This window comes from Eschrichtius robustus, chromosome 6 (genome assembly GCF_028021215.1).
Source record: "Eschrichtius robustus isolate mEscRob2 chromosome 6, mEscRob2.pri, whole genome shotgun sequence".
Lineage (NCBI taxonomy): Eukaryota > Metazoa > Chordata > Mammalia > Artiodactyla > Eschrichtiidae > Eschrichtius > Eschrichtius robustus.
This window is the reverse complement of record NC_090829.1, coordinates 146853803-146880451: the sequence shown is the minus strand read 5'-3', so window position 1 is coordinate 146880451 and position 26649 is coordinate 146853803. Positions and strand designations below refer to the sequence as shown.

The 26649-nt window shown below is 65.3% G+C and overlaps 1 protein-coding gene across 1 annotated transcript; it reads right to left on the bottom strand.

Moving 5' to 3' along the window:
* Positions 1-1141: 1141 nt before the first annotated feature.
* Positions 1142-21474, bottom strand: COL6A1 (collagen type VI alpha 1 chain). The gene is made up of 35 exons (XM_068547225.1): positions 21239-21474; positions 20595-20724; positions 18925-19125; positions 18228-18387; positions 17939-18067; positions 17822-17842; positions 17655-17675; positions 17531-17575; positions 16652-16705; positions 16008-16052; positions 15880-15906; positions 15662-15688; positions 15519-15563; positions 15165-15218; positions 14905-14967; positions 14053-14115; positions 13902-13955; positions 13779-13814; positions 13460-13522; positions 11869-11931; positions 8032-8094; positions 7267-7329; positions 7098-7148; positions 6940-6975; positions 6546-6608; positions 6284-6349; positions 5712-5747; positions 5070-5106; positions 4873-4881; positions 4479-4612; positions 4076-4185; positions 3741-3924; positions 3464-3644; positions 2652-2681; positions 1142-2523 (listed from the first exon to the last, which is right to left on the bottom strand). Exons 1-35 carry the CDS (start codon positions 21333-21335, stop codon positions 1901-1903), a joined length of 3084 nt encoding a protein of 1027 aa, XP_068403326.1. The 5' UTR covers positions 21336-21474; the 3' UTR covers positions 1142-1900.
* Between the last annotated feature and the right edge of the window lie 5175 nt (positions 21475-26649).

The window sequence follows — 26649 nt, the reverse complement described above, 5'->3', positions numbered from 1 at the left end:
CCTTCAGGAAGAGGTCCCTGGGGTGACCACCTCCAGGCGGGGTGGGGAGGCCTGCGAGTGGGGGGAGCCCCCAGACCCATGCCTCTGTCCCCTGACCTGGGTGCAGACCCGGGGTCCCCAGGAGGGAGCCTGAGCCTGGTGTGGGCTGCGGGGGTCCTGCAGAGGCTCCTGGAGCCCCGGCGCCCCCTCCCTGACCAGGCTTGCTCCCCTAAAGCCGCCCTTTCCTGCCAGCCCTCGGCCTCCCCGCCGCGGCCATGTCCGGGGGCTCGAGCTGCCTTGGCCCCAAATGGGGAAGCGTGTGATGTGAGGGGGTGAGGACTCGGGTGGGTGCGTCCCTGTTACGAGCCCAATTTGCGGCTGAGGACACTGAGGTGAAGGTGACTGGCTCAAGGTCACGCCCCTGAGGGGGTCACGCCGCTGAGGGGGTCACCCCTCAGCCCGGGGCTCCTTCTGGTGCCAGCGGGGCAGTGGACACTTACCGCCAGCAGCTGTCGGGTTCCCATGGGGACGAGTGTGACATCAGGCAGGGGCTGAGCCCCTAGGGAGACTCCTGACCCCTCCCTCTACACGGGTGCTGCTGCCCCCAGAGTCACGCGGCCCCCGCGGCCCGGCGCTCGGCTCTCATGGCCCCGTTGCGTGAGGGGTCGGGGTGGGGTGCCGTCGCCCCAAGGCACCCAAGGACACTAGCCAGCTGCCCCCGACTAGGCCCGCGCGGAGGCCCCACCCGCCTCTCCAAAGGGCATCGGACTCCTGCCCTCCTTCTTCAGCTGCAGCCCCTCCCACGCCCCCCCAGCCCCCCACCCTTCCTGGGGGAGGCCCTCTCACTGCTCTGAATCCAGGCCCAAATCTGCCAGCCCCTCCAGAAGGCCAGAGCTGGTGTTTGGTGCCGGGACGCTGGCCCTTTTGGGGGTTTATCTAGTCGGATCCGACTGGCTCTTCCAGCTGCCCTCCCCCCCGAATCCGCTTCTGATTCTGCAGCCCAGGGTGTCAGCGCCCCTCCCGGCTCCTGCCCCAGACCTGGAAGAGGGGGGAGGCACCTCTACTGACTCTGAGTGGGGCGCCCCAAGCACCTCTGAGTCCTGTTGGTGCAAAGTGCAAACGCCGAGTGGGTTTAACTCCCCAGACAGATGACCGCGGAAAGGAGAGTGAAAGCCTTTATTTGGAAAAGTCGCTGACATGGACACCGTTGAGAAAAAACACAGGAAGGAGTAAAAGTAAAACTAAAGTACCAGGAAGGCCTTCACTAAAATGTAGAACCAATCACTTCCTTGAGGAAAAAGAGCTTTGGCTTGTTTGATGAAACGCATCACTTTGCCCCTGGTGGCGGGTGAGGCCTCTGCATCCTGGGTGGGGGGATGGGGGCAGGACAGCACCTTTGCTCTGGGGTTTTCGGGACACAGGGCTGAGGAGTCACGCTTTCTGCCGGTCGGTGTGAGTGACAGGAGCCTCGGGAAGAGGTGTCGGCTCACCGGGGCTCAGGCTCACCGTCGCGTGCGAGCTCCCGGGAGACCTGACTTCAGGCGTGAGCGTTTCGTGAAGGATGCTGGAGGACTCGCGGCGGGGAAGTCAAGCGACGAGGGAGTGGGGCAGGGGAGGCGGTGACAGCTGACCCCAGAAAGGAAAGAGAAACCAGGCTTAGGGGTTCTGACTCGGGATTAGGGGACCCTGACGGGCAGCACGAGGCGGGACGGTTCAGGTGCGGGTTCAGGTGGGCGGCGGGAGGGGGCCGGCAGAGCCCAGGGTCAGGGGTGGCCACACCCCGCTCAGAGGGGCTGGCAAAACACAGAGCACTGAATCACGGCTTTTCAAGCTTTTCCTTTAAAAAAACCTAGCTAATCGGTGGGTCAGGAACCTCCGGGTCCCCTTCTCACTTTCCGTCTCAGTGGCGGTGGCCCGGCTGCTAGCCCAGCGCCACCTTCCTGGACACCGTCTGGTAGAAGACGCCACGCAGCAGCGCCTGGTAGCTGGGCACGCGGAACAGGTGGCGCTCACCGAAGGCCACGTCGTACTCGGCCGCCTTGCCGGTGACCAGGACGCGCACGTGGGGCTCGTTCACCTGGGGGCCCACCACCACCATGAAGATCTCGATGCCTGCGCGCTGGGCCTCCTGCACGGCCTTCTCGATGGTGGCCGCCGTGGCGCCCTGCGAGTTGCCGTCCGAGAAGAGCAGCAGCCTCTTCTTGGCGGCGCCGGACGAGGCCTCGCGGTAGAAGCGGGTCACGTAGCCCAGGGCGTCGGTGACGTCGGTGGCATCATTGAAGAAGTCCATGGTGTCCAGGGCGCCGGCCAGCACGGTGTAGTTCTGCAGGAACTGCAGTGCCGTGCGCTCCGGCCGCTGCTGCCCGGTGCCGCTGTACTGCACCACCGCTACGCGCACCTCCTGGCCCGGGTCCGTCTGGCCCGCCGTCAGGAAGCGCTCGGCCAGCCGCTTGGCGAAGCGCTTGGAGGTGTCGAAGTTGTGACTGCCCACGCTGGCCGAGCCGTCCAGCAGGATGGTGATGTCGGTCGGGGAGGAGAAGGTGACTGTGGGTAGGGGCGGCCGTGAGCACACACCGAGGCCCTGGGGAGCCTGGCCCCACCCACCCTGTGGCCTCCGGACCCTCCTCGCCCGGTGCCCCCCCGAGAGCCCCTCCCCCTCCCCCGGCACTCACTTGGGCAGGTGTAATCTGGACATTTCTTGTCTGTAAAAGAGAGAACCACACAGCATGGATGCAGCGATCTCAGAGACCGCTGTTCCACCTGTAACGCCCCAACAAGAGGACACCTGGCATCTCCACGGAAGCACAGCTGATGCTCCTGAACGGCTGGCCCCCCTCCACCCACCAGGAGGGGTGTCCTTTATTCAAGAGGGGGCCTTTGCGGGACAGAACGGTCCCCCAGGCACCAGCCCAGTGAGGCACCCCCCCCTTCCCAGAATGGGGAAACCAAGGCTCAGAGAAGAGGAAGGGTGGTCCGCAGCTCAGACCCCGGGCCACGCTGTCCCTGGACAAGGCTGAGTACGTGCCCACTGGGAGGGCTAGGGCCCCGAGTCGGACCCCGCAGCTCTCTCTGGCTGCCGACCAGCTGTCTGCACCGTGGACTCAGCTCTGACCCTGGGCCAGGCCCGGATGGACATGGCAAGTATGTTCTTAGGTGGGCACCTCTGAGGGGTCTCAGGCACCAAGGCCAAGCACGGCCTGCACCTGTGGGTGCACCGAGCCTCAGACCCCAGCACACACGTGTGCCCATGGCCCCAGGACAAAGGGCGGGAGATACGGTGCAGCCCACACTTGGGGGAGCGCCTGTGTGGACGCTGGGGCCCGAAGGAGCCAGGCCATGGCCTCCTCGGGTAAGAGTGGGAAGCGGCTGGTGGGGAGCGGCAAGCGTGCTGCTGGCCGTGGGTGTGTGGCTCCCGTGGCCGGAGGTCGCAGTGAGAGGAGAGCAGGACCACGTCTGGGCGGAGGGGGGCCCTGCCCGCACCCACCTATGCAGATCTGGGCGGTGATGTTCTTCAGGAAGCCGTCGTCCAGCAGCTCCGCGTAGTTCTCCTTGACCAGCGAGATGCCCGGCCGTCCCTGGGGCGCCAGGCCTTGGCAGGAGATGACGTTGAGTTGGTCGGAGCCCGCGGCTAAGCCAAACACATCCTTGATGCCCACGGAGACCACCTGGGGGGAGGGACAGTGTTGGTGTGGCCCCGGTGGGGACCGTCCCCCGAGCCCCAGGGCGCAAGGGCGGCAGCGCAGACACGGAGGCCGCCCCACCTGGATGTCAGGGCCGCAGAGCACGCTGAGTGGGATGGTGTCCCTCTGGGTGTCTGAGCGGCCGTCCGTGATGACCAGGGCGATGCGGTTGTTCTGGGTGGGTGGCAGCAGCCGCCTGCGGGTGTACTGCAGGGCCTCGCCTGTGAAGGTGCCTCCGCCCATCCACTGCAGCTTCTTGATGGCTCTGTGGGGCCACGGCGCCGCCCTCAGGGGGGGTCAGGGGGTCAGGGGCATGGGGGCAGGGCTGGGGGCAGGGCACGGGGCAGGGGGCCGGGGCAGGGCTGGGCGGGCCGCTGGGGACCATGCGTGGGCCGGCTCCGAGCAGCCGCACTCACTCCTTGAGGTCCTGGGCGTTTCTGATGTTGGGGTCCCTCAGGTCCACGTGCTCCTGCATCTGGTTGTGGCTGTACTGCACCACGCCCGCGTGCGACTGCCCAGGCTCAAACTGCACGGGGACAGAAGCCGCGGTCACGAGCGGCCCCCACCAGGGGCCCCCGAGGCACCCACGCCCCTCCTGGGCCACCCTCCCACCCACCACCTGTCCCAGGCCGGACCAGCCCCCAGGCCTCCGGGCCCCCGGGGTGACTCTCATGCTCTGGTGGGCTGGGGGCTCTTCGGCTTTCGAGAAACAGAGCGTCCGTCCCACGGCCCCCAGCACCCGGCCCTTCCACTCTGGTGTCAGGACGGACCCCTCCTGGGAAGCTCCGTCCTCGAGCGAGGCCAGGGTGGGCACCTCACCTTGACCAGCTCGTCCCTGCTCAGCCGGTCGATGACCTTGACGATGAAGTCCTTGGAGATCTCGAAGTTCTGCAGGCCGATGCTCTCGGAGCTGTCCAGCACGAAGAGGATGTCGATGGGGCCGCACTTGCACTCTGTGGGCGGCGGCGGGCTCAGCCTCGGGGCCCCTCCCGGGACCCCTTCCAGAGCAGGGCCGCCCCGAGGGGCAGGGCCCCGAGGACCTGGGGGCACTGGGGAGAACTCCCGTCCCCCCGTGCCTGGTTGTGTGAGTGACCGGGGAGAGGACGAGTTGGGCCGGCACCCCAGGGCTGTGGGAGTGTGGGGGAGGGGCTCCACCACCCACGGGGTCAGTCCCCTCGAAAGCTAAAAACACCAGGCGAAGAGTGACACTCACCACAGCAAGCTGGGAAGAGGAGAAAGAGGAAGTTACGTGGCAGTTTAGCCTAAACCCTCCAGCCAGCCCTGCCCGCTCCGCCAGGACCTTCTCGTGGGTGGGTACGCGCCTGCCCTCCTGCCTGCCTCACCCCGGCCAGCACCATGGCAGGACGTTCCTTCTAATTCGGACAGTTACTCAAAGGTGGAGATACTCACAGCACATTTTCATGATGATGTCCAGAATCTCGCATTCCTGGGGAGGGGGTGAGACACTCCCATGAGACAGAACAGGCCCTCCTGTGACCCCTCCAGGGCTGCCCCAGGCTCTGGGGGTGAGGCCAGCCGTCCAGGTCCCCATCCCCAGGACCACAGCTGGGACCACAGAGGGGCTGGGCTGGGCAGGGTGTCTCCCTTCCCATGGTGTGCCCTGCTCTGCCTGTGAGGCCCCTGCCTGCAGGGCATGAGCACCTGATGTGGTCCCTGACATGTGGCCACGTGTCCCCCACCGTGGCCATCACATGTTCCTGTGGGGGCAAAGACATGTCTCCCCGTGGCCATAAGATGTCCACCCTGTGGCCATCATGTGCCCCCCCCCGGCTTCATATGTTCCCCTATGGCCACCATGTGTCCCCCCAGTGGCCATCGCATGCCCTCCCATGGCCATCATGTGCCCCTATGGCGATCACATGTCTCCTGTGGCCATCACACCCCCATGGCCACCATGTGCCCCCCTGTGGCCATCACGTGTCCCCCCCCGTGGCCATCATGGCTCCCTGCTGCTGTCACGGCTCCCCACCCTCACAGGATCCTGGGCCAGAGTGGTTGGCCCCCAAGGATGTTCACAGACACCCCACTTACGTCTGGCCCTGGTGGTCCCATGTGTCCTGGGTGTCCCTGTCAGAGAAAGGACAGGAGAGGGTGGACGCTGGGGCCCTGTCCGATTCCTGGGCTGCAGGTCTGACGGGAGCACTCGGCTGACCCCACCTCCATTTAGGGCCCCCAGAACACTAGGGGCAGCTGAGGCTTCTGCACGTTAAGGGCTGGGGGACCTGCTACCGCCGTCCGGGGGGCGACAACTGTCTAATGTGCCCTTTCCTGGTGGTCTGTGGGTGCTCACTGCCCGGGGCAGAGTGTCCCTGTGGGTCTAATGGCGCCACCTCGAGGGGCAGGGTGCCCAGCCTCACCCAGGCACCGCCCTGGGCCCTGCCGTGCCCATCACGCCTCACCTGGAGACCCACCCTCCCCTTCTCTGCCCACCCCTGCCTGCTCAGCCCCCCACCCCGAAACTGCCCGTTCCCCCTCATCCTGCCTGCCGAAGCCCCGCCCCCCGAGCCCTTCCCCAGAGCCTGGCTCCCAGGTTCCCGCCCCCCCCCCCACCCCCAGCCTCTGCAGCCTCCGGGTGGGGCACCTGCCCGCGCCCGCCGACGCACCTGGGGGCCTTCGGGGCCTCGGTAGCCCTTTGCTCCTTTGGCGCCTCGGGGAGAAATGTCATTGTTCTGGAAGGACAGCGCGGTGTTGCAGGCACGGCCACACGTGGCCGGAGCCCCTGGACCCCCTGCTGCGAGTCTGCCCACCGCACCCTCGACCCCGGGCGCCCAGCTGCCCTCGGAGCCACCACAGCCCTCCGGGTCTGGGCCCTTGAGGCCGAGGCTGACCCGGGATGTCACAGCATGCGGTGGGCTCTGCACTCACGTCCTCTCCGGGGTCCCCGGCTTCTCCCTCGTCTCCCTTGAGGCCAGGGTAGCCTTTGGTGCCCTGCAGGGGAGAACGTGGTCAGGGGGAGCAGGGCCCAGGGTCTGGGGTGGGTGCTGCGGCCCTGGGCCCCTGGGGAGGGCAGGGCTCTGGGGGGAGTGTCAGTCAGCAGGGGCACCCCGCCCAGCCCCGGGCGGGGCTCCCAGAGACAGAGAGGCAGGCGGGGGGGCCTTGGCGACAGCTGGGCTGCGGGGGCAGTGCGTCTGCACGTGTGTGAGTGTTTGCACGTGTGTGTGCCTCTGCACTCGTGTGTGTTTGCTCAGGTGTGGGAGCGATGTGCTTGAGCGTGCACGTGTGCTCCAGGGGCCGACAGAGCGGACGGGCGTGTACTCACATTTATCCCGGGAGGACCCCTGCTGCCCGGATAGCCCTGCAGGGAAGGCAGGACAGTCACGCCAGGCTCTGACATGGCGGGGGGGCCACGAGGGGCAATCCCAGCCACGGAGCCCCTGTGTGCCCGACTGGCCAAAGGGGGTGTCGGGGGGCACTCACAGGGAAGCCGGGGAAGCCCTCGGTGCCGTTTCCGGGGGGGCCGTCTTCACCCTGGGAGAGCAGACCGCGTCCGGTCACTGTGGGCCTCGCCCAGGCCGGCCGCTTCTGGACTCCGGGGTCCCAGGCAGCCCCCCTACCAGGGCTGTGCCCTGTGCCCTGCGTCACTCACCCTTTCGCCCATCAGCCCGGGGTCTCCGGGGAGTCCTGGGGGCCCTGAGGCTCCTCCGGGGCCCTAAGGAGGGGAAAGTGAAGTGGACACCAGGCAGCGAGCCACACAGGCTCAGAGGCGCAAGGCCTCTTGGAGGAAAGAGGGACAATTAAATAAAATAACATGTCTTCACGCAGCACAGAAATGGCTAAAAGAAGGGTTTTTAAACCAATAATCCTGGGGGGCCGTGTAACCTTCAGGCCTTAGAGGCACTGCCCAGTGGTCCACCCAGGGAGTGACCCGAGGACGAGGTGACCAGAACAGGGACAGAAACGCACGGGGTCACTGCAGGAAATTCAAACCCGAGAGCCCATCCGGCGGGGGTGGAGGAACCAGCAGATACAGCTACAGGCGTGGCCAACGGGAGCACGTCAACAACGTGGTGAAAAATCGTTAAGGTTTGAGCTCATGATGAGAAAAACAACCAAAAAACCTTACCAAGTCAAATTTATAAGGCACAGTATGCAAAGAAAGAAAAAAGAAATTTGGAAAGAAATAAGCCAAACTGTTCATGTTGTTTATCTCTGGGTGGGTGTTTTAGATTTCTTTTTGTAGTTTTCTTCATTTTCTAAATGTCCTAAGAGTCACATATACTGTGAGGTGAAATGAAACATTTTTAACAGGTAAGGAGCCTGGGGGGATCTCCTAAGGAAGCGCTGGGTACGGGATGGGGTCTGGGTCCAGGGCTGGCCCCTCCTAGGATGGGGGGAGGGGAGGGCTCCTCACCTCGGTCCCTGGGGGCCCCTCGTCGCCACGGTATCCTTTCGGTCCAGTGGGGCCAGCCTCACCCTGCAGAGAGAGGACACGGCCATCGGTCTCCCTCTGCCCCAGAGCAGCCCCCCAGGCCCCAGACCCCGCACTTGCTGGCTGCTCCATCCCCGTCCCTCTCTGGAGGTGACCCCTGCATTCCCGGGTCCAGGCTCTCGGTCCCCTGAGCACTGCGCAGACGCCCCCAGCCAGGCCCCAGCGAGGAGGGCAAGCGTGTGTCACTCAGGGCTGCTGGCCCGCCTGCCCCTCTGGGCCCCACCAACAGGACCCTGGACTCAGAGGCCCATCCCCTGGGCCCCGTCATGAGGCGGCACTTCTCATGGGTTCTCTCCTGGCTGCCCTCCCATCACAAATGTGCACGACGCCCGTTATCCGGCCAGGAGGCTGCTACAGCGCTGCCGCCCCGCACCGGGCAGGGGTCCGGCCGTGGCCACGGCTCGGGGGCTGGCGCGGTTGTGCGCCTCGGCCAGCGCCAGCATCACACTCCCTGCACGCTGGCCACGGGGACACGGGGGCTCAGGGGGTCAGCCTGGGGCCCCGAGACCTGCCTCGGGGCAAGAAGAGCGGCACCTCCTGGCCCCGGGTGGCACCTCCTGGGAAACTGGGACTCAAGGGCCTGTCTAAGACACAGAAAGACCAAACTCGGGCGGAGTCCCTGCGGGCAGCTGGCACCCTCGCGGGTGGGAGGGGGCGCCCACCGCGGTGGGACGTGGGACGGGCGAGGCCTGACGGCTGGGCCCGCCACGGGACGACGGGACCCTGTCCTCTGTTTCTCCACTGCCTTTTCCTGGGATTTGGGGAAACATATTTCCCAGAACTCTCTGCATGGACCCTGGGGTCGGAGCCGGCCTCCTGCTGGGCCTGGAGTCGGTCGTGGGTCCGTGATGGGGTTGGGAGCGCGGGGCACAGAAGCCAGAGCCTGGAGGCCCGGAAGTCGAATGTCCAGGTGACCAAGCGCCTCCTTGGCCGGGAGCCACGGGTCAGGAGGGGACCGTCTCCGGTCGCTTACAGGCTGGGGGGACACAGGACCCCCTCCCAAAGGGGGCAGCCGCCCCCGGCAGCGCCCAGGGTCCCCACCGCCTGGGGTGGGGGCTCCCTCTCTCCCCACACTCTTGGTCGTTTCCTTTTCTTTGCGGTGACTGTCATGGCTCTGAAAACTAATGCTGCTGGGATGCTCCCGTGAACCCCAGTGTCGGTTCCTGCTTTTAGAGTTTCGTGCCTTTAGAGTCTTGAATGACTTCCTGAAGGTGCCACAGGGAAGACGCGGGTCACCCGGGCAGCTTGTCCCGGCAGCACCGGCCAGGAGCAGCTACTGCTCCTTGCTTCCTGTCCAGGAAAGTCAGGGGCCCAGGCAGGGGCCCAGGAAGCCACCCCAGCCCGGCCTGAGGCCACATGAGCTACAGTCGTGGGAACTGGGTGGAAATGGAAAGAGGAGGGGTGTGCGACAGCCAGACCAGAAAGGGCACACGTAGGTGAGGGGGTTTAAACATGATGGAAGTGCATTTTAATCAGCAGGAAAGACTGCAGTCATGTGTGTTGCGACAACGGGCTGGCCGTTCTCCGAAAAAGTCAAGCAGGCCAAGCTCATCTCTCTTCCAGCCCCACAGTCTATACTCCAGACAAATCAAAGACGTAAGCAAAAAATACACTAAAAGGGGTGAGGGCATTTGCAAATCTTTGTAAACGAGCAGGACATCCTTCACCACAAGGTACCACAGACAAGGTCAGGACGCAGATGACAACTGACAAAATGTCTGCCCCGTGGATGGAGCCCCACGCCATCAACGTGGGAAACACAGATGCCGGTGGGAAATGAACAGCTGCCTCAACAGCCTGGCAGAGACCGCGCTTGGCCCGTAAACCCACGAACAGTCAAAGCAAGAGGGGAGAAAAAGCTCACATCAGGAGTCTGATCATAGCTCATCTTGGCAAAGTGTGGGAGCCGTCCTATTTCACACTCTTGGGGGAGTGTGAGTGGGGGCCAGATAGAGAAGTAGGTAGGATTATTTGGCAAATATCAACTCACACACACACCACTGGGGCTAAGAAATTTTGCTGCTAAGAACTTACATTCTGGACATAGCCTTGGAAGTTCTTCAGGATGGATGGATGGATGAACGGCTGGGTGGGTAAGATGGATGGATGGACGGATGGATACATCCATCCATAGATATGTGATAGATGAACAGACAGATGACAGGTGGGTGGATGGATAGATAGATGCGCACATATGTACATAGATGATGGATGGATGGATGCATAGAGATGGATGGATGAATGGACGGATGGACAGATAAGCTGACTGAACGGCAGATGGATGTTGATATTTATTACAGTATTTTTCTTTTTTTTTCGGTCCTGCCGTGCAGCTTGCGGGGTCTTATTTCCCCGACCAGGGATTGAACCTGGACCACGACAGTGAAAGCCTGGCATCCTAAACGCTAGGCCACCAGGGGACTCCTACAGTATTTTTCTGTAAAGCAAAATACTGCAGACAATCTCCTTACAGTCAACGGGGCGAGAAGGGGCAGGAAGCAGACCCTTCCGAGGGCGCCAAGGAAGAGGCCGCATCGCAGGCCAGCGGCAGAGCCGGCCGATGCCCAGCCCGGCAGCACCCCGAATTGCAGGGCCCCCCAGGGGCTCGTGGACCCTGGGGCAGCCCTCACCCCACGGGAGGCAGCGGGCGGGGTCGAGGGCCTTGCGGGACCTACCTCTGCAGCCAGGCGTCCTCAGCACGCACATAGGTCTGCTTGCTACGTGTTCACTATGTGTGGTCTGTCTCCCCACTGGATGGCCGGCACCCCCATAACAAGGGCGGCACCAGGCTGTGCGCCCCCCTTCCTGTGCTCCCCCAGGGCCGTCTGGAGCTCGAGCAGGCCCTGCTGACCTCTGCCAGGATGCACTGGCCACCAGCGGTGTCCCTCTGCCCGAGGCCCGCCCAGTGCGGCTGCATCCCAAACTGCCTCGCCTCTGCGTGCATCCTGTCCCCGCCCTCCACTCGTGGACCCCCGGGCTGGCCCCGGGCCGGGCCGGGGTCTGGAGAAGATGGGCTGAGAGCAGCGGTGGGCATGATGCCCCCTGGGGAGGGTGGTCTCACCTGTGCCCCACCCCCAGCCGCTCACAGCCTCCTGCCTGTTCCCCGCCCCCGCCTTCCACCCAGCCCGCTGCTTCCTCAGGCCTCCACTCTCCTCCTCATCCCCAGCATGGCCTCTAGAAGGTCACATCCAGGAATTCTAGAACCTTCTGTGCACCGACACTCCCAAATCAATTTCCAGCCAGGATCTCACCTCTGGGCTCCAAACACTGAGAGAGGCTCACACACCCTGTCTCCAATGTGGGGTGCCTCTGTCTGGGCTGAGTCCCCCGTGACCCCACTCCGCCAGGCCAGGGGGTCCCCAGGGTCCCCCGACTCCAGCATGCCCCTGCTGCTGCCTGCCCTGCCCCTGCATGCCCCAGCCCGGCCTCCAAGCCCACTGCCCTCCCCCAGCACCAGCCGAGCCAGGGCACCCCTCCTCACTCTGAGGGCAGAGCTGGGGGCAGCATGGGGCTCTGCGCACTCAGGGCTGCGTCCTGGCAGGCGCCCACCCTGAGACAGGGCTCCCCTGGGCCCAGCTCACCAATCTGCACCGGCCACCCTGGCCCCCCACCCGACCCCAGACATCCCAAGGTCTCCAGGCCATGCCCCTGCAGGAAGCACCCCAGGTCGGAAGAGAAAAGAGACCTCCCCCTAAATCTGTGAGCTGATCCAAACTGGCAGCAGCTCCCCCCCTGCCCCCCAGCAGCCGGGCTTCCTACCGGGTCTCCGGGGACGCCAACGGGGCCTTCCCGTCCCTGGTCACCTTGGGGTCCAGCTTCGCCCTGGAGAGGAAAAGCTGCTGAGGTGGAGATGGAAGAGGGCAGCCGCCCCGGGTGGCCACCAGGCGAGGCCGGGGGCCCGGCAGCTCCCACACAGCCAGGAAGGGCCGCTGTCTGCTGTGGGCCGGCCTCGTCCTTCCTTTTCACGCTTGCCCACGTGTTTCCCACAACGTGGCCACGTGCCTGGCCATCAGGTGACTTGTGTTTTCAAGGGGCCACGACAAGGGGCCAGCAGCCCCCCCGAGGCCGGGAGGCATCTCATTGTCCACCCGGCCTCGGGGCCCAGAGCTGTGTCGGGCTGGCCGTACCTCCCCCGCCGTTTGTCCAGGGCACTTCCTGGAGGCACAGCCTGGCCTTCAGTCCTGTTTCCTGACCTGAAGGACTGGGCTCGGAGAGGGGGTCAAAGCTACATTGTCCCTGCTTTGCTGTCCTTCCCCACCCTCTGCCCGGGGCGGGGCGTGGGGTTCTGGGGGGACCCGGGTGGGGCGGGGTCAGAAAGACAAACCTCTCTCCCCCTGACCTTGGCCTTGGCTAAGCTCACTCTCCCCATCGGGACGCCTTAGACACGCATCTGGAGGAGAAGCATTTGCCCCTACGGCCGAGTGTCACCCCAGGGGGAGAGCACAGCCTGGAGAAGTGTCCCGTTCTTGCGGACGGGGAGCGGCGTTGCCTGCGCCGCCAGCAGGTAGAGGGCCAGCCGCCTCTGAGGCTTGGGGCTCAGCACCCTTGCCTCCTAACCCCAGAGCCATAGGGTGAGGCCTGCTCCCCCCTCCAACTGGGCAGAGTCTGACTCGGTGCCCACGCTCTGGGTCCCGCCAGCCTTTCCCGCTTAACCGCGTGGCAGAGAAAGCCCAGCGTGGCCCCTGACGGTGAAGCCGCTGGGCCTTGGAGGTGAGGGAACGGCAGCCACTGAGCCATTTCCAACATTCCTGCTCTTGAAGTTGTAACAAAGGAAAACTGTCCCCGGAAGAATGCAGGCTCCGTCTGCAAAATGTTTACGGAGTTCTGGGGGAAGAGCCCAGATGTGCGGCGGGAGGGGCTAGCTGAGTCAGCTGCGGAAGTGTGAAGTTGGGCAGCTAAGTAAAGGCCAAGCTAAAGAATAATCGCAGCTCGGGGAAGCCCTGTGGAGCCAGACACCGGGCCAGCCGGCGTGAAGGTGGTACCCGCGCTGCAGAGAACATGCTTACACGGCGTGTCTGGGTGACTTTTCAGGCGGCTGCTCCCTGGTCATCCGTGGTGAGCGGAGAAGCCGCACCAGCTCACCTTGCCTCCCAGGCCCTGGAGCTGACCCGGGGCTATGCAGCTTGGAGGTCTGGGCGGGGCCCAAGGGCATGAGCTGCTGCATTTCCCATACAAGGAGTGTGTGTCGGGGGGTATATTTGGGAGACAGGAGGCGAGCGCGTGGGTCGCCCACATCTAGGGGCCAGAGGGCCTCGGGGGCGTGTCCTGTAATTCTGATGGCCTGGCCCCGGCCTGGCCCCGGTCTCTGCCCCCAGGGGATGGGGTCCCAGCTTTAGGAACAGTCACTCACTGGGTCTCCTCTCGGGCCCCGCGCGCCTGAGGTCCCCCGTGGTCCACTTTCCCCAGGGCCGCCCTGTGTGGAGAAAGCAGAGGGCGGTGAGGCTGCAGCCCAGACGGTGCGGGCTGGGGGTTCGAGGCCTGGGCACAGGGCCTGGCGCCCCAGCCGATACCAGGACTTGCAGTCCCTCCATCTCACGCCCCGTCCTTCAGAGACTGGGGTCCCACTGGCTCCAGCACGCTCTCCGGGGTCTGTCCACCTGGGACCCCAGGGCTGGTCACACCGTCCACGTCTGCCACTAAGTGGTGAGGCCCAGGGCACCTCCACTCACCCTCTCTCCGGGGGGTCCGTCTGGTCCCGCGTTTCCCTGCGATTAAGAGGAATGAACACGAGAGTTAGTTTGTGTCAGGAACTCTGCTTGAGGCTCGGGCAGCAGGAGGGGGAGGGTTCCTACCTCGTCGCCGGCTTCTCCCTTCTCTCCCAGGGGACCAGGCTCTCCGGGCTCACCCTGGGGACAACAGTGCAGACTGTCTGTCCTTGACCCTGCGGCCCCTCCCAGGGCCGGGGCCCACCCCGCTGTATCGGGGGACTGTGTGCGTGCTCACCTCGTCTCCGGTGGGCCCCGTGTTCCCTGGCCTCCCAGGCTCCCCGTCTGCTCCAGGCTCACCCTGGAAAGATCCAAGGGTCAGCCTTCAGGAGGCCATGCCCAGCCGTCCTGGGGGCCAGTGACCCCACGCTGGCCCTGCTCACCCAGGCTTCAGGCCGCCGTCCCTCACTGACTGCAGGCGCCTCAGACGCAGAGGACCCTCCCCAGACACCCACATCTCCGCACAAAACCCGCCTCCTGGGTTCAAACGCCGCCCACCACAGGGGCCAGCCCGGCCCTCAGGAGTGGAGGCCCACTGTTGCCAGGCTGGGGACCTCGGCCCACACTCCAGGACATGTGCGTTGCTAGGACGCGTTTGGGGCAGAGTTCATGTTACTGCTCCAACTTTCCCAGCACTTCCTGTTGCTGAAAAAAATACCCGCAACAGATTTGAATTAGACCCAAAACGTGACGTCCTCGCGCCTCACTGCTCCGCCCACTGCAACATCACCCTGTTTATTCCTGAGTTTAGATTTCCCGCGAGCAGATCGATTCCGGGCTGACCCGCGGGCTGCGGGCTACGTGGACGTTCCTGAGGTGACCCGAGAGGCCGCGGATGGACGAGCAGGGGCGGTGGCGTGATGGGCACCGGACGTGTCCGAGGCTGAGGGACCAGCACTCCCCGGGGCGGAGGGTCCCACCCGCAGCCCTGACGGCCCCGGGAAGGGCAGTGGCGAGGCCTCAGCCCCCATGGGCGGCGGGGCCTGGTCCCCAGACTAGGGGCGAGAGCCTGCTTCCAGGAGGAACTTCTGCTCAGTGCTTGGTGGGTCGTAAAGCCCAGCCTGGCCCCCCGCGCGCTCGAGGTACTGACCTTGTCTCCTTTCAGTCCGAAGGCACCCGCGTCGCCCTTGGGCCCAGAGGGTCCTTGGATGCCCTGGGGAGAGGACGCAGAGTCAGACCACACTCTGAAGCCGCAGCCACCGGGCTGCACACACGTGAGTGACAAGCCAGAAGGGCAGGTCTGCACGTGGTATGGCCCGTGTGACTTCTTAGTGTGTCAGCAGGAGGGTTGAGGCAACTTTCACTCTTGAGGACTTAGTCTTAAAATGTCAGTGAGAGAAAGCGACTTACATCGAATCCGGGCGAGCCCTTGCAGCCTGACAGGCCAGGGTACCCCGTCTCCCCCTGCAAGGAGGAAGGCGGGTTTGGTGGTCAAGCCTTTCAGCTCTGGCTCATCCACCCCCTTCCCAAGGAAGCCCCACCCGGCAGAAGACGCTCTGAGCTTGGCCAGGTGGCTCGGGGTCCACTGGGACCTGGGGCTTGGCAGGAAAGGTCTCCTGCCTTTCATGCTGCCTCAGAGTTGCCCAGGGGTGGCCACACCATGAGACCCCTACCCACCCACCTTCCCTGGGGTGGCCAGCCTTGCCCACCGTCCCTTCCTGAAACACGGGCCCCGCTTCCAGCCCTCCCCCAGCTGAGGGTGACCTTCATGCCGTCCACGCCGTCCACGCCACGCTTCCCCTTCTCGCCCTGCAAAGTGCAAAAACCAAAGAAGGTCAGACCAAGGTCAGACCGCGCCCCACACAGGGAAGTGTCCCCACCGGCCGCGCCCCTCCGGCCACACTCACCTTGTAGCCCTTGGGTCCCCTGGAGCCCTGAGGAGACAGAAAGGAAGGGTGAGGGGCTTGGTCTCCCCATCGTGGGGCGAGGTCCCCAAGGAGGGCGCCTCCCCGCCACCCAGCTCATCGCAGCCCAGCCGCGCCGGGGACAGGCAGCATCGTTCTTGCCCAGAGTAGGGGCCGCTCCGTGCCCCGAGGGACGCCCCCCAAAGTCTCATGTCACTCACCTTCTCCCCTCGGCTCCCTTTTTCTCCCTAGACAGCAAACAGAGGAGGGAAGGGGGCTGTGAGGGGCGTCCCAGGCCCGACGCCCTGAGGCCCCAGGACAGGCTGTGGTAGAGCAGGGGGAGACGCACCTTCATGCCCTGGTAGCCGACGGGTCCGAGGTCCCCAGGCCTTCCCTGCAACAGAGAAAGGGGTGCGTTAGACACCCCTGGGGGCAGGGGCAGCCCCCGTCCAGCCCGCTTGCTCTCCACCCTACTCAGGCCCGGTCAGCTGGAGAGACCTGGCTGGCTGGTCACTGACCTGCGTCTGAGAAGCGCCCTGCTATGAAGGCCTCACCCCCCCTCCTGGGGGCTCTCAGCGGAGCTCCAGGGAGGCAGAGGTCCAGAGCCCCCCCGGGGCCACGGGGAAGGGGGAGACTGGCCGTGGCTGAAGCAGAGGCCCTGGGACTTTGCTGGCTGCCCCCTGCCCCATCTTCTGAGAGCAGGTGGGCCTGTGGGGGGGCCTGCCCCCTGCCCCCATCTTCTGAGAGCAGGCGGGCCTGTGGGGGGGCCTGAGGGGCATGGGGAGTCTTCCTGGGCAGGGGGTGCTGGAAGGATGGCTATGCCGTGTGCGCCCTGGTCCTCGCCACCCACGGGGGCCGTGTCCTCTGAGGGTCAGGCCACATGGCGATGGTGCTCAGAAACCAGCCATCCTTCTGGAAGTTTCCGCAGCCTGATTCCCTGGCCTCGGGCTTCTCAGCGCCCCCATCCCCCTTGGTCAGGGGCTCGGCACTCACGGGGTCTCCGGCGTCTCCTTTCTCTCCCGGGAGCCCTGGCTTCCCTCTTTCTCCCTGGAATACAGAGCAGATCAAGGTTAGAGGACAAATTCCGTTTATTTCTAAAAAGCTGGTGAGACGGACTCTCTACTTGCTAGCAAAAAAGGTCTGAGAAGCTATTCCATCCGGTCCCTAGTGTTCACGTGGCTTTCAGGCACCTTTCTCGTGGCCCATCCTGGGATCTGCGTGGTCAGGTCCACGGTCCCCTCCCACACACCCCACCGGGCCCTGGGGCTGCCCGGCGCCGGCTGGGCTGACCCCTGAATCTTTTCTCTCCGCCCGTTCTCGCTGCTGTGCTGGGCTCCCAGGGGCGGGCGGGGTGGATGGGGCGCCGGAGCCCCCCAGGGGAGGTAGCCGTGTGGCTCCACAGCCCCTGCACCTGACACTTTCTAGGAAAAGCCAGAAATCTGGACTTCCACGAGCAAGCTCCCAGGTTGTGAATACTGGGAACTAATTTTGTTCTCCAGAACCTCCCCACGAAGCAGTCCCGGCCTTGGGCCCATGTTCGCCCGTCCCATGGGGGGCCCACCTCCAGGAGCGAAGCCACAGGGGTGGTGACTCCAGAAAGGCCACTCCCTCCCCCACGGGGCAGAGGCCGGAGCGGCGGGCCCCACCCCACGGCAGCCCGTGGCCGCCGCATCGGCGCGGGGTCACCGTGCCCGGACTCTCTCCCGCGGCTGGGGCACATGCTCAGCGCAGCAGGCGGGCGGCGGGCGCTCGGAACGGCTGCCTGGGGTCCAGCGCGTCCCTAGCACCCGGGTGCCAGGCTGCAGGGACATTTCTCCCAGGCTTTCCCCCACACCCCAAGGAGGAAAGCACGGACAGGACGCGGCCACTCACCTCATACCCGGGGTCCCCCCGCAGCCCGGGAGGTCCTCTGGCGGGCTGCAAGACACAAGAGAACGGTGAGCGCGAGGCGGCAGAGTCGGGGTGGCCCGGGGCGGGGCGGGGGGGGCACACTCACCTGGCACTCGAAGGAACAGCACTGCGGAGGAAGGGACAGGGGGACACGTCAGAGAGCCCAGGCCCAGCCACACCGGCTGCCCGCGCTCAGCCTGCTGGTGGAGAAACGGGCGCCGGTGTTGCTGTGGCGCGGGGCGGGGGGTGGGGGTGGGGGGAGGGGGGCCTTACCACTTGCTCCACGTTGTTCTTCTGAAAAGTGAAAGAGAAAAGTCAAATTAATTTTCATTCCCAGGCACAGGATCTCCGGCACCCTGGACACGGCGGGGAGGGCGGGGCAGCGCTCACAATCATGTCCGTGATGGTGTCGATGGTCTGGCTGATGACTTCCTCCGCGTCACGGCTCTGCCCCCAGTCGGCCGCCGTGAAGTTGCGCCGGTACGTGTGGTCCGTGGCGATGATACTCAGGCGTGGCTCCTGGCGTGGATGCGACCGGAACGAGGGCGAACGTTGGGGACGGTGGGCGCGCCGGGCCCCTCCCCACCTCTGCTCCCCTGGAGCCCCCCGTCCCTCAGGCTGTGCCTGTACCCGCGCCCCCCGCCCCCACCGCCCAACGTAGGCCCGGCAGGGGTCCTACCAGGTGGTCGGGCGTGATGGCCACAGAGAAGACTTTGATGCCCAGGTGCTTGGCCTCATTCACGGCGTCTTCCAGGCCCCCGCAGGGCTCCTTGTAGCCCTCCAGGGGGTGCCCATCGGTCACCACGATCAGGTACTTGTTCTCCTTCAGGTGGGAGCCCCTGCAGGGGGCGGGAGAGGTGAGACCACCCAGCGTGGCCCCCTCAGGCCAGCACTGACCCTGTCAGCCCAGGGATCCATTGGAACCGCAGAGCTGAGACCCCTAGACTGGAGGTAAGGGGCAGGGGGCTAGAAACTCTGGAGGGAGACCCAGACCCAAGGCAGTGTTTCCTGTTTCTCTGTGTTGATCCGGCCATAAGTGGGATTATAGGAAAGGACATTAAAACAGAAAATAAGAGTTCTGTGGGATCACATTTCAGGTCCCCTCTGCCTTCAGTGGTTGAGAAGACGGTGGACCGCTGGAGGGAAGGACAGAGGGGTGGAGAGCGACCTCGGCAGCCATGGCGCAGGCTGGGCAGTGGTCAGCAGCACGACCCCCTCGGCCACTGGGACTGGTCCTGGGGACCTTGGGCACCAGAGCCTGGCTTGCCAGCGGGCAGCCCTGGAGTTTGGCCGACCAGGCTGTGACCAGGGAGGTGAGGCAGCCTCTGAGGGCCGCGGGGCCGCAGACGGGAGCCCGGTGGGCAGCGGGCACTCACCCCACGAGCAGCTCCTCCAGCCCCTTCTTGATGGCACAGTCCGTGTAGGTGCCTTTGCCGAAGTACCTGACCGCGTCCACGCTGCTCTTGAGCGCGTCACGGCCGCTGGGCATGCGTGTGAGCCCGCGGATGATCTCTACCTCGTCGCTGTAGTGCAGCGCGCCCGCGTTCCACACCAGGTTGCGGTCACAGCGGTAGTACCTGCGGGCCTCGCGGAGGTGAGCGGCCCTCCCCAGACCCAGGCCCGCTCCCCTGCTGTGTCCATCCGAGGGCAGGACGGCCGCCACGTCACAGGTGGACAGACGGCCGGTCCCGTCTCGCCCCGAGGGGGATGGGCCTGTGGGCCCCGGGCTGGGCTTCCCGAGCGGCCCTAAGACCCTGGGTCCTGGCGCCAGGGGCCACATGGGGCGGGGGCGGGGGCGGGGGGGGCCAGCTAGTGACCACCGTGTCCCCTGCTCTCCAGGGCCTCCGACAAGGAGCCGTGTGCCGAGAGCCTGCCCCAGGGCCACGGGGTGGGGGGCAGACCCGCCATGGACAGCAGTGGGGCCGTTGACAGTGGCAGGGGAGGGACACTGGTGGGGACCCCTGGATCTGAGTGGCCTCCTCTTTCTGCCCCGGGCACCTCAGTCGACGGTCTCCGGGGGTGGCCAGGCCCCCAGTCCATCAGCAGACGGGTGACAGAGGCCCCCTGCCGAGAACCAACGCCGACAGCAGGAAGAGCCCCCCAGTTCCCAGGCGGGAGAACGGAGGCACAGGGCCAGAGCCCCCTGGAGCGGGACGACGGGCTGCAGGGCTGCCCTGGCGCCCCCTCCCCGAGGCACATCCACACCGGGGCCCTCCCTGGGCCTCATAAACCCAGGCATTTCGGGAGGCCTGGGGCTTCAGTGCCACAGTCCCTGAATTGGGCAGACCTGTCCTCTGTCCCTGCGGCCCCTTCTGGTGGGTGGGAGGCTCGGCGCCTGGGTCAGCTGGTCAGTGGGTGAGTGGGTCAGCAGGGACAGGGTGGGACGAGGGGAGGGGCCTGTGCAGGTGAGGGAGGGGGAGGAGCCTGGTCTGAGCTGAGCCCTCCCCCACCCCCGTGGCCCTGACCCGCCCCCCTGCAGGCGTGTCCTGTGCTTGGCCACACCCCCTTTCCCGGGGCTCCACCCGTGAGTGAGCCGATGCATGGATGGACGGAGCGTGGTGACCCCAAACCCAGGACTGGGCTGGTGGCCCCTCCGACCAGGACAGTGGACACGGGGGACCCTGGGACCTCGGGCCCAGGCTGTGGGCTCTGACCGTCCCCTTGGGCAGCGGTCAGCGTCCAGGTGGTTGGCGAGGAGCGCCCCCTCCAGACACCGGGCGGACCCACAGGGCCTCGGTCAGCTCCCCACGCCCGCTCAGCCGCAGAGGTGGGGAGCTGCTTCCTCCCCGGAGTTTGGGGCCCGGAGCCCAGGCAGCAGCAGCGCCCCCTCCGCCCTCCCGGCTGACCGGCCTGCTCCATCTCAAACTCAGCTGTTTCCTGGCCCATCTGCACCACTCAGACTTGGGGAGGGGACTCGAGTGGCCCGGCCGACACCTCCCTTCTCAGATGGGGACGCAGCCGAGCAGGTTGAGGCTCAGCCCTGCCTGCTGGGCCACGGCGGGGGCGACCCCGGGCCGGCCGCCCCCTGAGAGGACGGAGGTCCTACCTGTCCTTCAGGTTGTCGATGAAGCGCTTGGTGAAGGCCTTGACCTTGTCCACCAGGGCCCCGTAGGGCTTCAGCCTCAAGGCCACGCTCTCGGAGGTGTCCAGCACGAAGAACAGGTCCACGGGGCAGTCTGGGCCGGGCACGGGAGGAGCGGGGCCTGCAGCTCACGCCCCGAGCCCACCTTCCCCAGGTGAGTCCTCCGCCAGCCACCTCCCCGGCCAGGCCACCCCTGCACCAGCTCAGACTCCGAGCCTCCGGGAAGGGCGAGGAGTCCGCCCTTCACCACAGCTGAGGCCGGTTTCTCACCGCGTTTCCAAGTTGAATTTAAAACTACCAGGGGCATGACCTTCAGAAAAGGGTGGGTGGGAACAGGTAACCGTGTTTCTTGACTGACCACCGGCAAGGAATCAAAGGGAGCTGAGAGGCAGAGAGGGGGCAGCACCGGCCGAGGACAGGCGCTCAGGGAGCTTGCGGGCTCAGCCTCCCCCTGCCGGGGTCCTGCGCCAGCCGCACAGCCTCTGAGCGCTCGGGCAGCAAGGGAAGGGGCTGGGGTCCCACCGGGGCATCACGGCTGATACGCCTGGTCCAGGCCGGCCTCGCCCGGCAGCCAACGCCAGAGTCCCAGACGCGGCAAGTCCACTCACCTTGGAAGGCGGTGGCCCTCGAGACTGCCGCATCGTCCTGCGCGGCGGCCCAGCAGGCCTGCAGCATCAGGGGGAGCAGAACACGGGGCAGACGCATGTCGCCGGCCTGCGGGTCACCGTGGAGCGGGGTCACGGGCAGGGTGGGCTGGCGACGGTGGCCGGGGAGAGAGGGAGAGAGAGAGAGAGTTGTCTCTGCTCTCCTTCGGCCAGAGTTTCAGCCCAGGAGGGAGGGAGGGAGGGGTGGAGGGAGGAGCGGGAGGAGGGGCCGGGGCGGGGGCCCAGCAGCCGGGGAGGGCGGGGGTCTCTCCCGGCTCCGGGCGAATCGCTCACGCTCCCCGGAGCTGGAGCCCGAGCTGCTCTGGGCCCCGGACGCCACTGGGCGAAAGGATTTACCTCCCTGGTTTGTGGGGACTTTTTTATCTGCCTACGGTTCTCCTGCCAAGTCAGCTTGAAGAAGTCTGAAAAGGACGGGAGCCCTGAGACGAACTTCCCTGAGGCATTTTGTTTCCCATCTTCATGTGGGCTTGATCGGCCTGTTTGCCTGTCCGCTCTCGCTCACCGGTTCCTACAAATCACAGTGCTGTTTGTGTAAACATTTCAAATCCATTGTTCGGTCTGACTTCCGAGGCTTCACAGAAATATCTTTTCACCGTTTAGTCAAATACACATTGACGAAAGATAATTTCGTTTTTTACTCTGGGAAAACGCAGTCAGCACAACAACTATACGTGCGTTTGTTTTACATAGATACATACATAGACAGAGAGACAGAGACACAGAGAGAGGATGGTGAGACCCTGCTTCTGAGGACAGGTGTGAAGACCCCCGACCCCGGGGCCCTGCAGGGGTGGGGCTCCGGATGTGGCCAGGCCCACCCCTGCCCCAGAGAACATTCTAGAAGATCTTTCCCAGAGCCGGAGCTGTTACCACTACTTGTCTAACATCGGCCGAAATGTTTTATAGTTTAAAGACATGCCGAAGTCGTATAACCACAGTAAAGAAGTTTTGAGAAACCCTTCGGGAATTATACCTCTCGGTGATTGCTGTGGGATTTCTTCCAGTGTTTTCCCCGTACGTACATTCTGAATCTTTTGTGAGCTAACCGTGGGGGTAGTTTTACTTGCCACTGGTCTCACCCAGGCCGTGCTGTGGGCACTTCTCTCTGTGCTTCGGGGTTGGGCGCAGGGCACCCAGCTTCCGGGTCAGACAAGGGGGCTCGGCCCCTCGCGCAAGGCTGTTACCTGCTCACGTGGTCTCTCCAGGTCTGAGCTGTTTTAGCTGCAGGGGCGGCAGCATTAATGTTCTTGCAGGTTTTGGAGATGAAGTCGGAATCTGTTGTGTGAAACCCTGAGCCGTGACTCCCCACAGCAGGGGCCCAGCTGCCGAGTGGTTCTGGACTCACCTTGTCTGTGAAATGGGGAGAAACAGGGACAGTCGTGCTCGGGCCTCTGGCCGACTGTGGGACGGGAGGGTCCATTTGCGGACACCGCTGGGCAGTGAGGATGCGGGTGTGAGGGGGGCACAGGGACACCCACACTTCCCAGCCGGCCGTGCCGGGCGACGTGGTCCCGAGGGGTGAGCCGGCCTCGGCAGGGTCAACGTCCCCACAGCCCCCAGGCCCAGGCCAGGCCTCAGACCCCTCCCTGCAGGGCTCCCGGGAGCCAGGCAGACAGCACAGCTGCCCTACGGGGCCGTCGGCCAGGGTGCAAGGGAGCAAGTTAGGGTGCCGGGCTCTGCAGCACCCCCTCTGCTTGTGGAGAAGAGACAGGATGGGCAGCCAGGGGCCCCTTTCTCTTCCTCTCACTCCCACCGTGGGCCTTGCTGGCCCCTCCCTGGGGGCGGGGGTGTCACTCATCTGATGTCCCAGATCGGCCTTCGGGGAGCGAGCCTTTCCCCACAGCACTGCAGGGACCATGAGGGCGCCTGCCTGGCCTGGAGCCCCGGAGCCCTCTGGGGGGAGGGCATGAGAGGGGAGGGGCCCCAGGGAGGTACTTGGCCCGAGGCTGCAAGCCCCCCCCCCCCCCCCGCCCTGCCCCTCGCATGGTATCCAGCATCCGTGAGGGGTGAGAGGTGGGCCGAGGTCCTCGGGGACCAGGCTGGGAGGGTGTGGGTGTCTGGGGGGAGGGTGGGTAGCAGGGCTGCTGCAGGTTTGAACAGACCCCCAGGTGACACTGTCCAGGCAGCTGAGGTCTCCAGGTGGGAAGAGTCAAGGCCCTGGAGAGGTGGGGGAGGACATGGGCTGGGGGGTCCAGGAGGCTTGGGGGACAGGGCTGTCCCCAGGCCCCGCGGGAAGGGCTGGGTGGCGATGGGGAGAAGCCCCCCATCTCTGGGCCTCTCGCCCATGCTAGGAGGCTGTTTCAGGGAAGCACGGGTCACCTGCCCCCCCGGGGCGCGGCCTACAGTGTCCGGAGGCCCCGCAGGTCACTCCCTGGGCTTCGGCCTCCTAGGAGCTGGGGCTCTGGACCCCTGGGCCCCTGACAGGAGCCCTCCAGGGGCGCCCCCCCGAACGGACTCCTGCACCTCCCAGGCCCCTGTGATACCAGGTGCCTCCAAAAAGTAAGTGCAGGGAAAGGGGAAGTTATCCACCAGGGTTGTCCTTGGGGTTAAAAGCCGCGGCGTGGGTGGAAGCTGGGAGGAAAGCGGCTCCTCCGGAGACGCCTCGCCTCGGCCTCGCCCAGCCGCAGGGGAAGGAGGGGCCGGCCGCCCGCGCGCTGATGGGGGCGGGGCAGCGGCCTCCCCCGGGGAGCAACAGCGCCCCCTCTGCCCTGCAGACGCCCGAACCTCCGCGCCAGGCAGGGCCTTCCTCCTGCTAAACAGCCCTCTTTCCTCCTCACCCTCCAGCCTCTGCCCACCCTTTTCAGGCAGCAAGTGTGAGGCCCTAAGAGGGGAGGGGGGAGGGGGAGCGGCCTCCTGCAGCCCCTCCAGCCACAACCAGTGTCGGGTTGTGCCCGGACCCCCGGGGCACGTCTCCGCCCCTGCCCCCAGCCTGGGAGACCCTCTCCAGGGGCTTGTGGGGTTGCTGCCAGCCTGCCCCTGCCAGCGGTCGGGGCCCCTCAGACACAGGGCGCACTCCAGGAAGGACAGCAGGGCTGCGGCCCAGGACCTTTATGGAGGGGGGATGAGGGGAGGCGCAGGGCCGAGGAGGTGAGAGCAGAGCTCACTCCCCTCCCGCTCTGGTCTCCAGGCCAGGCGCCTGGATGGTGATGCCCCCCGATGGGTGATGCCCCCCGATGGTGATGCCCCCCGATGGGTGATGCCCCCCAGATGGGTGATACCCCCCCAGATAGGTCATGCTCCCCATGGGTGACGCACCGTCTGGTCTGGGCACGTGGGGAACATGGACATGCCCTGAGGACGGTGAAGACACATGCCAGGCCCCAGGATCTTTGCCCCCCGGCCCTTAGCACAAGTCCACCCCTGCAGAGGACGAGGGTGAGGGTGTGCCTTGCCGTGGGCAGCGTATCCCTCGTCATCTCCTCTCCACTTGCTCACAGCACTGTGTCCACACAGCGAAGGTGGCCAGCAGGTGACCCCACGCTGCACCCCACGCCGCCAATCAGGTGGCAGCGCCCCAGGCAGCCCCCTGGTGCAATGTCAAGAACACACAGAGCCAACCACTCCAGGCCTGGCGCTGCACCCATGGTCCCGGGGCTGTCGGGGGAGCTGGTCCTCCCTGGCTGGCTCCGGGCGGCTCCAGGGCCCCCGCCTGACCGCACGCTTCGTCCCCCTCTGACGGTCCACCTGCCGGCTGTGCAGCCCCAGGGCCCAAGCGCGGCCCCCTCTGTTGGCGAGGCCACGCTGCAAGGAGGCCTTCTGGTCGGAAGTGACCACAGGGGTGGCACCCCAGAGGGCCGCCCCATCTCCGTCCTGTAGCGAGCACCCCCACGGCCGTGGTCGGCGGGCCGGTTGGACGGCGCTGCCCTTCGGAGCAAGGTCCACTTTGCCGAGTGCTGATTCTGTGGTCCGGCATGGCACTTTCTGGGAAAAACTGTACATTTATAATCGCAAACATGGATTTTCAGGGCACAAAGGGCTTCTTCCCTGTGTTTCCTGGTTCGATGCTTCCTCCGACTCAGGGGTAGGCAGGCAGAGCTTACCCCCATTGTCCAGGTGGGGAAACCGAGGTGGGCTATCGTGCCCAGAGCCACACGGTGGGTGAGAGACCCATGGAGACAGACCCAGGCCGCTGCCCACGGCTGAGCCCTCGCCGCTGAATGGACACCTCCTGACCCACCAGGGCCACTGGGACCCACGGCAGGCTCTGAAAACTCAGACTCCTCTTGATAGAACTTCCTAGACCAGAAGGGCCCGGAGGATGGGGTGACATGGGGGCCCCGAGGACAGGGCGACAGGGGGAGTGTCCCAGGAACCTGGCCTCCCAAGCCATGGCGGCGGGTGTTTCCGGGATGCCCTGCTTCTTCCGGGTGTGGGTGACAGGAAGCCGCCTTCACTTATGAACACCAAAGACCCAAACCCTCTCAGCATCTGTTGAACAAAACCCTTTTGATTTCTTTCTCATGCCTCAACTATTGAGTGAATTTTCCTCCCAACTTAGAGCATGACTCATCAAGGAAAATGTTTTCCGTGGTTACACGTGTGGTTTCCACGGCAGTGCAACCGTGAGGACGTCGGAGCTGACGGGGGCGCCAGACTGGCCCGGCTCCTGTCCCTGCCCTCAGCGTGGAGCGGGCCCTCCCTCCTCTCCCCTCTCCTGGCCAGCTTGACTGTCGGTCCGGCGGTCTGGCCCCAGGCACCGAGCACAGGGAGGTCCTGTCTCCCAGCCCTGACTGCAAAATGAGTCAGCTGGATGGGAAGCAGCCAGCGGTCAGAGAAGGTGCTGGCGTCGGGGGAGCCGGGGTGCCTCCCCCAGGGCCCGAGAGGTGTGGACCGGCCACGGCCAGGCTGGCCGCCCAGGTGGAAGCGCTGGCATGTGGGGCGTCTGAGTCACAGTGACCTGCAGGCGGGACCCCTCAGGTGGTGACTCACGTCCTAAGTGACAGGGAGCTTGCACCAGCTGGCAGCAGGAAGGCAAAGAACCAACAGAGAAAGAGGCCGGGATGGGAAAGGCAGTGCCCACAGACGTCCACGCGTGCCGGCCGCTCCAGGGGACGGGAGGGCACCCGCGCTCTCGCCTGAGGAGTAGCTGCGGCGCACCCACCAGGGAGTGTGGTGGGTCCCACCCCTCCGCATCCCAGCTGCCCCGAGGAACTCGATGCGTCTGTCTGGCCTGCGTCCCGGGGCCACGCGCTTTGGCCTGATTTACTCTGTCCTGTTGCTGAAGAGCCGAGAGTCGTATTCCCTGGTCGGTTGGAATCAGACCTAGAGGCTGTGGTTGTCGTTTGAAAGAAACACTGAGAAAGGAAGGAAAGGGGGGGAGGAGGGGGAGGAGGGGGAGGAGAAAGGGGGGGAGA